The sequence below is a fragment of the Hylobates moloch genome, unplaced genomic scaffold, assembly GCF_009828535.3.
Source record: "Hylobates moloch isolate HMO894 unplaced genomic scaffold, HMol_V3 SCAFFOLD_6, whole genome shotgun sequence".
Lineage (NCBI taxonomy): Eukaryota > Metazoa > Chordata > Mammalia > Primates > Hylobatidae > Hylobates > Hylobates moloch.
The window spans coordinates 127,606,660-127,618,769 of NW_026652281.1; the positions used below are offsets into that span (position 1 = coordinate 127,606,660).

At 52.1% G+C, this 12,110-nt stretch overlaps 1 protein-coding gene across 6 annotated transcripts in view; it reads left to right on the plus strand.

The window, feature by feature from the left end:
- NDST1 (N-deacetylase and N-sulfotransferase 1) overlaps positions 1-12,110 on the plus strand; it is a 73,233-nt gene that overhangs the window by 24,822 nt on the left and 36,301 nt on the right. For all 6 annotated transcript variants that reach the window (XM_032158365.2, XM_032158366.2, XM_058440039.1 and 3 more), the window contains one exon: positions 11,109-12,008. In XM_032158365.2, the coding sequence (XP_032014256.1) occupies positions 11,496-12,008 (513 nt within the window). In that variant the 5' untranslated portion in view covers positions 11,109-11,495. The remainder of the gene's footprint in view (positions 1-11,108; positions 12,009-12,110) is intronic.

Genomic DNA, 12,110 nt, shown 5'->3' on the forward strand with positions numbered 1-12,110 from the left:
AGCCTCCTAAAGTGCTGGGATTACAGGCAGGGACCACCGCCCCGAGCTGCCATCCCCCTTTCTTATGTTGGGGTGTCTGATGGGGGCGTGAGGACCCTCTGGCTGAAGTCCTGCCTTGCTGGGTCCCATGGTGCACCTCTCTGCAGTGCAGGCTTTCCCAGGAGGCTGAAGCTCAGCTAGAGAAGCCGGGTCAGCAGCCCTGGGCCTGGTCGCCTCCAGGAAGCCTCTCTCCTGGGCTGCAGACCTGGCTTGGGAGTGGTGTGGAAAGCAGGACTGCAGAGGGGTCACGAACAGGGGCTGTGGGGTGGGCTGGGAGGGGCATCCTAGCTCCACCTCTGCCTAGCTGTGTGACTTAGAGCAGTTACTTGCCCTCTTTGAGCCTCCATTTCCTTGTCTATAAAGTGCTCATAGCAGTGACACCTCTTTCAGGGTGTTAGGATTGAGCGTGGTGGAGCAGGGAAGGCTCCTGGCACAGCCCCAGATGTTCGCAGGAGCTTAATGTTGGCCGCCAGTAAGGGAGGTTATGATATGTGTTGGGATATGCTGCTTTGTTCCTTTTGAGTGTCTGTGATCTGAGCCTAAGAAAAAAAGAGTTCTGGATGGATTTGACTCTGTCATAGGCAGATTTGGGGATAGGGTGGGCAGAGAGCCCCATTTTGGGAAGCTTTGTGGCCACTGCATAACATTCTATGTGATGGGCCTGACAGCCTTGGTGTGCGTGAAGAGCCTCAGTGGGACTGTCAGGACTGTCCCATCCTGGACGGGAGGGTGGCGGGTGACCTGCCGTGTTCCCCACACAGCCCCACCCCCAGGCTTTCTGGTATGTTTGCTCAGTAAGCCCTTTTTTTCAGAGCTGGTACAAAGGTAAACTCGCAACTCAGGCCCTGTTGGAAGAAGGACACATTCTCAACAAGTGAGGTCTAAGTTCCTGAGGTTTTCTGTTGGGCCTTCCCTGCCAGGGAACCCAGAACAGATTCACAAGTTGAGAACCAGGGAGTGAACCAGTAGTGCTTAATGCTTTGTTTCCTTGTTGATTGACGGATGATCTGTGGGCTACTTCCAAGAAAGATCACTAGAGGCTGCTTGTGATACTAAAACACATGTAAAATGGATGAAAACAAACACAGACAGAAAACTATTCAAAGGGAATGGAGAATGGGATGTGCAGGGCATCTGGCAAGTGTTAGCTGTCTTAGGTGATCACAGAGGGGCTGTGGAGATGGGGGATGAGGGGCCCAGGCTCTGGAGCCCAGCAGCTGTGTGCTGAAGTTCCCATTCACCACCTTATTAGCTCTGTGGGCTGCAGCAAGTGACTGGCCTCTCTGGGCCTCAGTTTCTCATCCGTATAATGGGGGGAATCTAGGTCATGATGCTGTGGTACGGTTGAAATAATGGCATGTAACGCAGACATGGCATGTCTCATAAATGGAAGTTAATGTTATTAATGCATTTAGCTTGGAGATGCCGTGTAGCAGATTCACAGAGGGGAAGGTAATTGGCAAGGGCACAAGGCTCTTGAGTACCTGCTGTGGGTAGGAGACGGCTTGTGCCTTGGAAAGCTTTCAGTGAAGTTGGGAGCCCCACATTCTAGTTGCAAGAACAACTGATACCTGGTGTTGTATAGTGGGATGTGGAGCAGGGGAGCTCAACCAGGACTTTAGAAATCCAGAGCAGGCTTATTCACCTCCCTGCTGAGGCTGGCATTGGAGGAGGAGGGACAGGGTTTTAATGGACAAGAAAATGGACCAAGGTACATGAGAGTGGGGGCACACCAGACGGCACAAGGCTGGGAGGTCCTTTCCTCTCTCTGGGTCTAGGTGTCCCCAGGGGCTTACTGCAGGGTAGACTGCTCTCTGTGGCCCTGCGACTCTGAGCCAGACCTCCAACAGTCTCTTTCCCGGTGGTGGCAGTCCTGGACTCTGGGGTGACTGACAGGCAGCAGCTTGGCTCCTGGCCACGCAGCACTGTGGAGGTGATGGGGGCTGGGGCATGTAGCAGATTCCAGCAGAGGAAGGGATTTGCTTCTGGTCTCGGCCTCCCAGGGATGTAATCACGCTGGAGAAACTCCTGCACAGCTGGGAAGCAAATGTGGAGGATTTTCCTTGCTGAGCTGGATGTGGTGGGTGGGGCAGGCTGTGGTAGGGTGGCTGGTGGAGCTGGGAAGCTGTGGGGTGTGGCTGGGTGGGGGCTGATGATGTGACTGTGCTGGGGGTGTGACTGGCTGGGAGGGGCTGGATCAGCTATGGGGAGTGGCCCTGAGTGCATGTGGGGCTACCTGTTCCTCAGGCGTGCAGCCACTACTACGCCCTCCCCTGCTCAGGTCCCTGCCCAAGTCCAGGTACCCATTCACATCCTTCTGAGGCTGCTGGCAGAGCTCTTTCTGCACTGACCTCTCAGCCCCCACCCCATGTGCATGTGGCCCAGATGCCTATGATGATGCCATTCGAGCCTGTCGTGTGCATGTGAGTGTGGTGTGTGTTGGGGGGTGCGGGGAGGGGTGTGTGGTCCACAGAGGGCATTGTCAAGAGTGACCTAGGCTGGAAATAAAATGTGGGCTGGGTGAGCATTCAGGGCTGTGGGCACCTTCCCCCATTCACTGCAGCCATGTCATACCAGAGACATAAAACCTTGGGTTCCAGAGACCTCTAGAAACCCTTATGGGAAGGTCATGGTCGCCACTGCATTTTCAGTGCCTAGTGGCATGCTTGGCACCTAGTGGTGCTCAGTAAATACAGGATGAGGAAACAGGTCGTTTGCTTGTTCCGCACTCCCAGAAAGATCTCGAACCTCCTTCCTGGATCCCATTCTCTTGCTCCTTCCCTCTGGCGTCAGTCTGGCCTCCCCCTTCCTCTCTCTTTCTCAATTCACTACTAATTTGATACGTGGCCTTGGGCCAGTTCCTTCCTGAGCCTCACTTTCCAAATCTGTTACTGAGTAATCATTTTATTAGCTTATATTACCATGTGCCAGGCACTGAGCTCAGTGTTTTACATGCTTCATCTCTCTTTGTCTTGGCAGCTGCCCTGCAAGATAGATAAGTAGTATAAACCCCATTTTAGAGTTAGTGAAACTGAGGTTCAGAGAGGTTGAGAGATTTTCTCAAAGGTCATGAGGCTGGTAAATAATGGAGCCAACATTCAAGCCCCAGCTGGGTGCAGTGGCTCCCAGCTGGGGCTTGAATTACCTGTAATCCCAGCACTTTGGGAAGCCGAGTCAGGAGGATTGCTTGAGACCAGGAGTTCAAGACCAGCCTAGGCAACATAGGGATACCTTGTCTGTATTAAAAAATTAGCTGGGCATGGTGGCACACACCTGTAGTCCTAGCTGCTTGGGAGACTGAGATAGGAGGATCACTTGAGCGTGGGAAGTCAAGGCTGCAGTGTGATTGTGCCCCTGCACTCTAGCCTGGGCAACAGAGAAAGACACTGTCTCAAAAAATGAAAATATGCTGGGCACAGTGGCTTGTGTCTATAATCCCAGCACTTTGGGAGGCTGAGGCAGGTGGATCATTTGAGGTCAGGAGTTCAAGACCAGCCTGGGCAACATGGCGAAACCCTGTCTCTACTAAAAATACAAAAATTAGCTGGGTGTGGTGGTGGGCACCTGTAACCCCCGCTACTCAGGAGGCTGCAGCTCGAAAATCGCTCGAAGCTTGAACCCAGGAGGGGAAGGCTGGAGTGAGCCTGCGCAACAGAGCAAGACTCTTAAAAAGAGAAAGAAAAGATTCAAAGATTCAAGCTCAGGCAGGCTAGCTCCAGTCTGGGCCTTTAACTGTTATGCTAGCTGTCACCACTAGAGTGAAATAGAGGGGTGTGCACAGCCCTTCTAAGGAGGCCTGCTGGCGCACAGTAGGCACTGTGTACATGTGAATTGGGTTACTGGGCACAATTCACCATGAAAGGCATGGCTTGCTCAGTCTCCGTACCTGCTCTTACAGAGCTCTTGGTCTCATTCCTGGAGCCCACCCATTCATCACAGGCCCAAGCTGGACCCCCTTCCCTGGTCCCAGTCTCTGGACAGCTTGCTCCTATAAGAAGGCCCTTGTACCTCTGTCCCTTTTCCCTTATGGGTCCGGGGCAGCATTTTCAGGTGGGGATGTTAGATAGAGTGACTTCAACTCCAGAGCAGTGGCCACGGTTACCGTGGTATTTCCCGAAAGTGCAGCGTTGCCATGGCGTCTCCATGACGACCAGAGCATCTCATTCATTATCCTCAGCACCTTGGCAGAGAAAGATGGGACTAGGGCTAGGGGAGTGCAGTGGGAGGCTGGCTGAGGGCTGTGGGCCACTGGCATTTGTGGCTGAGGTTCCCCTCATGCCCCTGCCTACCCCAAGCCAAGGTTTCTCTGCAGGCTCTGGAGTTGTCTCCCACCCATGGGGTCTGGGTTCACATTTCAGCTCTGCCACTGAACATTGTGTGATGTTGGGCAAAGTGACTTAACCTCTCTGAGCCTTATTTTACTCAACTGTAAATGTGGATAACAATATTAGTTGTAAGGATTACATGAAATGAGGTATAAAAAGTGCTGGCTGGGCGTGGTGGCTCACACCTGTAACCCCAGCACTTTGGGAAGCCGAGGTGGGTGGATCATCTGAGGTCAGGAGTTCAAGACCAGCCTGGCCAATGTGGCAAAACCGCATATCTACAAAAACTAGCCGGGCATGATGGTGGGTGCCTGTAATCCCAGCTACTTGGGAGGCTGAGGTGGGAAAATTGCTTGAACCTGGGAGGTGGAGGTTGCAGTGAGCCAAGATAGTGCCATTGCATTCCAGCCTGGGTGACAGAGTGAGACTCCATCTCAAAAGAAAAAAGAAAAGTGCTTAGCACAGTGCCAGGCTCATTATATGGCAGTATTCATAATGATGATAATTATAATGTTGTTGGTGTTATTTTTATTGTAGAAACCCTTGGGTTTCAGGGAGGAATGAAAGACCAAACTCAAAGTCAGGAAGGAAACCCATTTGAGTTAAGATTTGGTGGTTTCCATGTGACTGTGGCAAGTCACTTCACCTTGAAGTCTTTGTCTCCTTATCTGTAAATTGGAAATAATAACAGCTGCTCATTCATTTATATCCTGAGTATTCAATAAGGACCTGACCCTGGGAAAAGTGGGAGCTTCCACGATGAATCAAACTTGTTTCCTGCCCTTGAGTGGCACCCGGGCATCGAGGGAGGAGGAAGAAAGGACACTGTTTTGTGCTGAGGGCTCTGTGTGCTGGGTGCCGGTGAGGGCCTATGCAGAGGTCAGTAAGCCCTGGTCCTGCCCCACAGATCTGCAGGTTACAGGAGGTGGAGCCATGTGCAGGAATGCCCGCAGTTTACTCTGCACAGACCACATGCTCAGGTGCACCCAGGGGCTGGGCAGGAAGCCAAATGAAGGAAAGAGGTTGGCTGTGAGACTGTACACAGAGATGCTGATGGTGTCAACTGCAAGATACAGGGCCCATTTGAGGCTGGCACTCTAAGTTCCTCAGCTGATGGTGGTGGGTGAGGATGTGTGCCCAGTGTCACCAGAACTTGCCCTCTTTAGAGACAAGTTAGAAGTTCTGACTTTTATGTAAAATCTCCTGATTTAAAAATGTTGCTAACGAATCCCAAATTAAAGAAAAATACTGTGCAAGCCAAAGAGCACAGTCTGCATTTTGTTTGGGCTCCAGGGTCCTGGTTTTCAGCCTCTGCACCATGGAGTGGGGATGAGGCGGGAGCCTGAGGAATGAGACTTAGGAGTGGGAGAGGGGGCAGTGGTTGGTGATGACTTCAGAGGGGTCATGACTTTGGAACCGGGATCTTGAAAGATACGTAAGTGTCCCAAGGAGTCCGGGGAGGCATTCCAGGCAATGGGAATTTCATCAGCAAAAGCCTCAATGCTTCCCCAAGATTGGTGACTGGCTGGGTGAGGCTGGAATTTAGGGGAAACTGCTGGTGATGTCTGCAAGGCCCAGCAGGCCCAGGGTGGTGGGGGTCATTGAGGCCTCAGCCCCAGCTGTCCTTGAGGCCTTGGTGGCTGCAGAGGGATTAGAAGCCCCTCAGTTATTTACCCCTTGAGCCACGGGAGTTCTGGGGTGCAGGTGGGTGAGGAGGGCCTTGGGTGGAGGGTGGCAGCCTCTGAGTGGATTGCAGAGGGGCTGTGCTGGAAGCCCCCTTTGCCAGCCGGCTGAGTGGCCGGCGCTTTGCTACAAAGCAACTGGCTTCCCCCCACCCACCCCCACCCCAGGGTATTTGGCCTTCTCTGAGGACAGGGGCTACCTTGCTCTCCCTCTGCCCTGGGTTTTGCCATGGCCTTATCTTTAGCCTCTTGGCTTCTATCCAGCTAGCCAGCCAGCTCCCAGTAAGGGCCACAGCCTCAAAAGATAGGGCTGCTTTTCAGGCATGCTGCGAGAGGAGGACAGCAGCCCTGGCTGCCTGGCCCTCTGTGTAATAAGTGTGTCTGGTGCCTGCCTGCCTCAGCCCTTGCTCTCCCTCTGTGAAATGAGCTGCCCTCCCCTGCCTGAGTCCTGGGGCTGTCAGACTCTCAAGAGAGGAATGAGCTTGAAAGTGCTTCGTGAGCTAAGCTGTGATCCACATCGTGAGGGATTGTCGTAAGTATGTTAAATAAGCAACAGGGGTGCGTGATAACAGCAGCTGTGTGCCAGGCGTGGTTCTGAGCATCTTATGTATCAACTCATTTAATGTTCACAACCTTGGGAAGTAGGTAGAATTTCCATTTTACATGCTAGGAAACTGAGGCACTGAGAAGTTAAATAACTTGCCCAAGATTACACAGCTACTAAGTGGTGGAGCTTAGTTTTGAATCAAAGCCACTTGGCTCCAGTCTGCACGTGTAACCTGTAGGGTCCATTAATCTAGGACTTCAGGTCTGTGGATGGGTGGCGGGGAGGCTCTGAACTCCTTGAAATTATTATGATATATATATTTTTGAGACGGAGTCTCGCTCTATTGCCCAGGCTGGAGTACGGTGGTGTGATCTCGCCTTACCGCAGCCTTTGCCTCCCAGGTTCAAGTGATTCTCTTGCCTCAGCCTCCCGAGTAGCTGGAATTACAGGTGCCTGCCACATGCCTAGCTAATTTTTGTATTTTGAGTGGAGATGGGGTTTCACCATGTTGGTCAGGCTGGTTTTGAACTCCTGACCTTAGGTGATCTGCCCACCTCGGCCTCCCAAAGTGCTGGGATGACAGGCATGAGCCACCACACCATTATGACATTTTCTAGCGTGTGTGTGTGTGTGTGTGTGTGTGTGTGTATGGCTTTATTGTTTAGATTTTTAGTTTTACATTCACAGCAAAATTGAAAGGAAGATACAGAGATTTCCCATATGCCTTCTTCCCCTGCACACACGCACAGCTTCCCCCATTATCAACATCCCCCACCAGAGTGGTACTTTTTTTTTTTTTTTTTTTTTTTTGAGATGGGGTCTAGCTCTGTCGCTCAGGCTGGAATGCAGTGGCACAATTATGGCCACTGTAGCCTTGACCTCATGGGCCCAAGTGATCCTCCTGCCTCAGCTTCCTGAGTAGCTGGGTCTACAGGCACATGCCCTGACACCTGGCTCATTTTTTTTTTTTTTTTTGTAGAGATGGGGGTCTTGCTATATTGCCCAGGCTGGTCTTGAACTCCTGGCCTTAAGTGATCCTCCTGCCTCGACCTCCCAGGGTCAGGGGACTACAGGTGTGAGCCACTGTGCCCAACCCAGAGTGGTAAATTTGTTAGAACAGATGACCCTGCATTGACACAGCATTATCACCCAGAGTCCATAGTTTACTTTCGGGTTCACCCCTGGTAGTATGCATTCTGTGGGTTTGGACAAATATATAATGACGTGTATCCACCATCGTTGTCTCATACACAGTAGTTTCACTGCCAAAAAAATTCTCTTTGCTCTGCTGATTCATACTGTCAACCCCCAACCTCTGGCAACCATGTGCATTTTTTTAATGTGCATATTTTTTATGTCTGAAAAATGTCAGATTCCCACAGGGGTTCGTGGCTCCCACATTCCTGAGACTCTGAGCTGCATCATTCACACTCTGAAAGGTTGTTAATCTGACAGAGGGTCACTGACCACAGCACTCAAGCCTGTGAGGAGTGGCTGGTGGCTTCTCTCCTCTGCTTCCATGGGATTGGGTGGCCAACGTAGGCAGGACGCCATCAGGGCATCCCCACCTCCTATCCACTGTGCTTCTGTCCTGGACCTAGGCCAAGGGGGTGGGGCTGGGCTTCGGCCACAGGCTGCCCTTATCAGTGGTAAATGGGACACCTGGGTACCTTGAGTGTAAACAGGACCAGTCACCCCAGCCTTCCTGGCTCTGCCCAGGACACCTCCTCCTTCTTGCCCTGCTCTCAGCTAGAATTGCATGGAGTCCCTGGAAAGTGCCACACATGCTCTTATCTCCAAACTGTGGTATGTGCCATTTCCTCTATCTACCCCTGCCCAACCCTTACTTTTTGTTCTGGTTGGCTTAGGTACCCTTCCTCCAGGAAGCCTTCCCGGTCCCCTCCTTCCCCCTGCCAGAACAGTTAAGGACCCCTCAGTTCTTCCAAACACCCCTCCCATCCCTGTCTGTCACACTTGTCCCCCTGCATTGCAGATGCCCATTTTCTTGGCTGCCTCTGGTTCCTCAGGGTACTGGCACTGAAATGTAGAATATCAGAGGTGAAGGAGCCCCCAGAGATCACCTGCCCCAACCCCCTTCTAACATGTAGGAAGCCCAGAGGGAGCCACACAGTGCATCATGGCAGAGCTGAGACCAGACCTGTTGTCCCAGTCACTTCCTCATTTCACAAACAAAAAGCGGAAATAAAAATCACCCAGAGATAATCACTGTTAATGGTTTTTTTTTTTTTTTTGCATTTAGCACCAGTTTCTAGCCTATGCACAAAAATATTTTAACAAAATTGTGACCACACGTACAAACTGTTTTATAAATGTTTTTGACTTTGACAATACATATGGTAATTATATTTCTGTGTCAGTACATGTCCTTCTTCAACATATTGTAAATGGCTGCCTAGGATTTCATCATATGCCTGTATTATAATTTTTTTTTTTTTTAGATGGAGTCTCACTTTATCACCCTGGCTGGAGTGCAGTGACGTGATCTCAGCTCACTGCACCCTCCGCCTCCCAGGTTCAAGTGATTCCCCTGCCTCAGCCTCCTGGGTAGCTGGGACTACAGGTGTGTGTCACCACGCCCGACTAATTTTTGTATTTTTAATAGAGATGAGGTTTCACCATGTTGCCCAGGCTGGTCTTGAACTCCTGACCTCAAGTCATCCGCCCACCTCGGCCTCCCAAAGTTCTGGGATTACAGGCATGAGCCACCACGCCCGACCCTTGTGTTATAATTCCTAAATACAATCTCCCATTGTTTGGGATTTGCTGTTATAAGCAGCACTAGGATTTGTGTTCTTGTGGAAAAATCTTTACACACTTTTGCAGTAATACCTCTAGATAAATTCCTGGAAGTGCAGCTCTTGAGTCTGGAGCATGCGGTACCCATGCTGAGCACATCATATAGTCTTGGGGCTGGAAGGGATTTCAAAGATCTTTACCCTCTAGGCTGGGCCCAAGCCTTGAATTCCCTGCTGGCCTCTTTAGCCCTGGCTCTTACACCTTCCATCTAGACCTGGGCAACTCTCCTTCTAGCTTTGAGCTGCTGTGACTGATAGTTGCTCCTTGGGGGCCAGGCGTGGTGGTTCATGCTTATAATCCCAGCACTTTGGGAGGCCAAGGCGGGTGAATCACCTGAGGTCAGGAGTTCAAGTCCAGCCTGATCAACATGGAGAAACCCCATCTCTACAGGTGTGGTGGTGCATGCCTGTAATCCCAGCTACTCAGGAGGCTGAGGCAGGAGAATCACTTAAACTGGGAAGGCGGAGGTGGCGGCGAGCCGAGATCGCGCCATTGTCTAGCCTGGGCAACAAGAGTGAAACTCCGCCTCAAAAAAAAAAAAGGAAAGAAAAAAAGAAAGTTGCTCCTTGGGTTGCTGGGAAATCTCACTTCTTGTGACTTCATTACTATTTAAGGGAGACTGGAAGGCTGTGTTTGGGGTTGCTGTTTGGGATGAGAGAATTGGGGCCTTTGTGTCGTGTATATGCATCTTCATTAACTCTTTCCAGTGAGATGAGTACAGGAGGCGTGGCCTGGGTGCGGGGGGTTCAGGCTGAGGGGGAGGCTGGAACCCAGAGTTATGGCTACCTGGGTGGACAGAAGGTCCAGGGCAGGGGAGGCCTCCCCTCTGCATCCTGTGGTGGCAGTATGGCCATCCTCAGGAAGGCTGTTTGGTCATCTGTTGTCCTGGGCTGCTGTGTGCACCTATGGGTACGTACCCTGAGGATGAGAGATACCTGGTTGCATTAGGGGCAAATAAGACATCTACCATGTTTCTTGTGCCAAGCTCCTCAGACACATTTACTTAACACTCAGCTACAGCCATGAGCTGCAGGGATGCTGGTGTTACAGATGGGCTCACTGATGCTTGAAAGGTGTAATGGTCACCTGAGGCCTTCTCACACAGCTAAGGCACACATGCCCTGCAGCCTGCTAATGAATCCTGGCTTGGCTTCATTCTGAGTCTCCTTTCCTCGGATGGAGACTCAGTCTTTTCGTCTATCAGATGGGGCTGCTGGGCTCATTCAAAGAGAGCAACGGGTTAGGAAGGGAATGGAATATGGCAAGGATGTGGTATTCAGTCATGATTTAGAATTCTACCTCTAGTTCCCAGGCTGTGCAAATGTTTATCATCTCTCCCCATCCTTCCTGCTCCTGGATTTTTCTTGGCCTAGCCTTGGACTCCGATAATGATCAAAAATAGCAACTCCCATTTGTAGATACCATATGCTAGGTACTGCTCTAAGTCATTTATAAACATTGTTGGACTTAATCCTCCAACCCCTCATGAGATGGGTTCATATTATTTATTGTCTGCCCCATTTTACAAGTAGGGAAACTGGGGCTCAGAGATATTAAAGAGCTTGCTCTAAATCATGCAACCTTGGTTCGGCAGCTGTATTTGCATTTGGGCACTCCTAGGTCAGCTCCTGTGTGTCCACAGTTAGCTGAACTCTGAAGCCCACACTCTGACGCTCCTGTTCTCTCCACTCTCCACAGCCTTAGTCCCGTGGGCCCCACGGAGTGAGCGGCATGCGGCACCCCCGGGCCTGCCCAGTGTCCTCTGGCCTGCTGCCCTGCAACCCCAGAAGGCCCTGACGCCCTGGGGCACTTCTGCTCTGCACAGGACCACGCGGGGGTTTGCCATGGTGACATAAAGGGGCGCGGAGGAAGGAAGGAGCGTGACCAGCCTGTGGACTGCGCCCCTGGCTGGGAGGAAGGACTGGGGGCCCAGATCCTCCACTCCCAGTGCCCCACAAGGGCCTCGCTTCCTAAGTCTCTGTGAATTTGTTGGTCAGTGGACGATTCTCGTGTCTCCTCCTGTGTGGGGCCTTGGGGTAGCCAGGGCAGGCCGGGCCTCCAGTGGCCAAGGTCTCGGAGGCCAGGATGCCTGCCCTGGCATGCTTCCGGAGGCTGTGTCGGCATGTGTCCCCGCAGGCTGTCCTTTTCCTGCTGTTCGTCTTCTGCCTGTTCAGCGTTTTCATCTCGGCCTACTACCTATATGGCTGGAAGCGAGGCCTGGAGCCCTCAGCGGATGCTCCCGAGCCTGACTGCGGGGACCCGCCGCCCGTGGCCCCCAGTCGCCTCCTGCCGCTCAAGCCTGTGCAGGCAGCCACCCCTTCCCGCACGGACCCGTTGGTGCTGGTCTTTGTGGAGAGCCTCTACTCGCAACTGGGCCAGGAGGTGGTGGCCATCCTGGAGTCCAGCCGCTTCAAATACCGCACAGAGATTGCGCCGGGCAAGGGTGACATGCCCACACTCACTGATAAGGGCCGTGGCCGCTTCGCCCTCATCATCTATGAGAACATCCTCAAGTATGTCAACCTGGACGCCTGGAACCGGGAGCTGCTGGACAAGTACTGTGTGGCCTATGGCGTGGGCATCATTGGCTTCTTCAAGGTACACAAGAAGCAGGGTCCCTGAGCAGTTCAGAGCCCCCTCTCCAGACTCATAGCTCAGTGCCTGACTTCTCATCTGTGAAATGGGTGTAATGGTAGCACC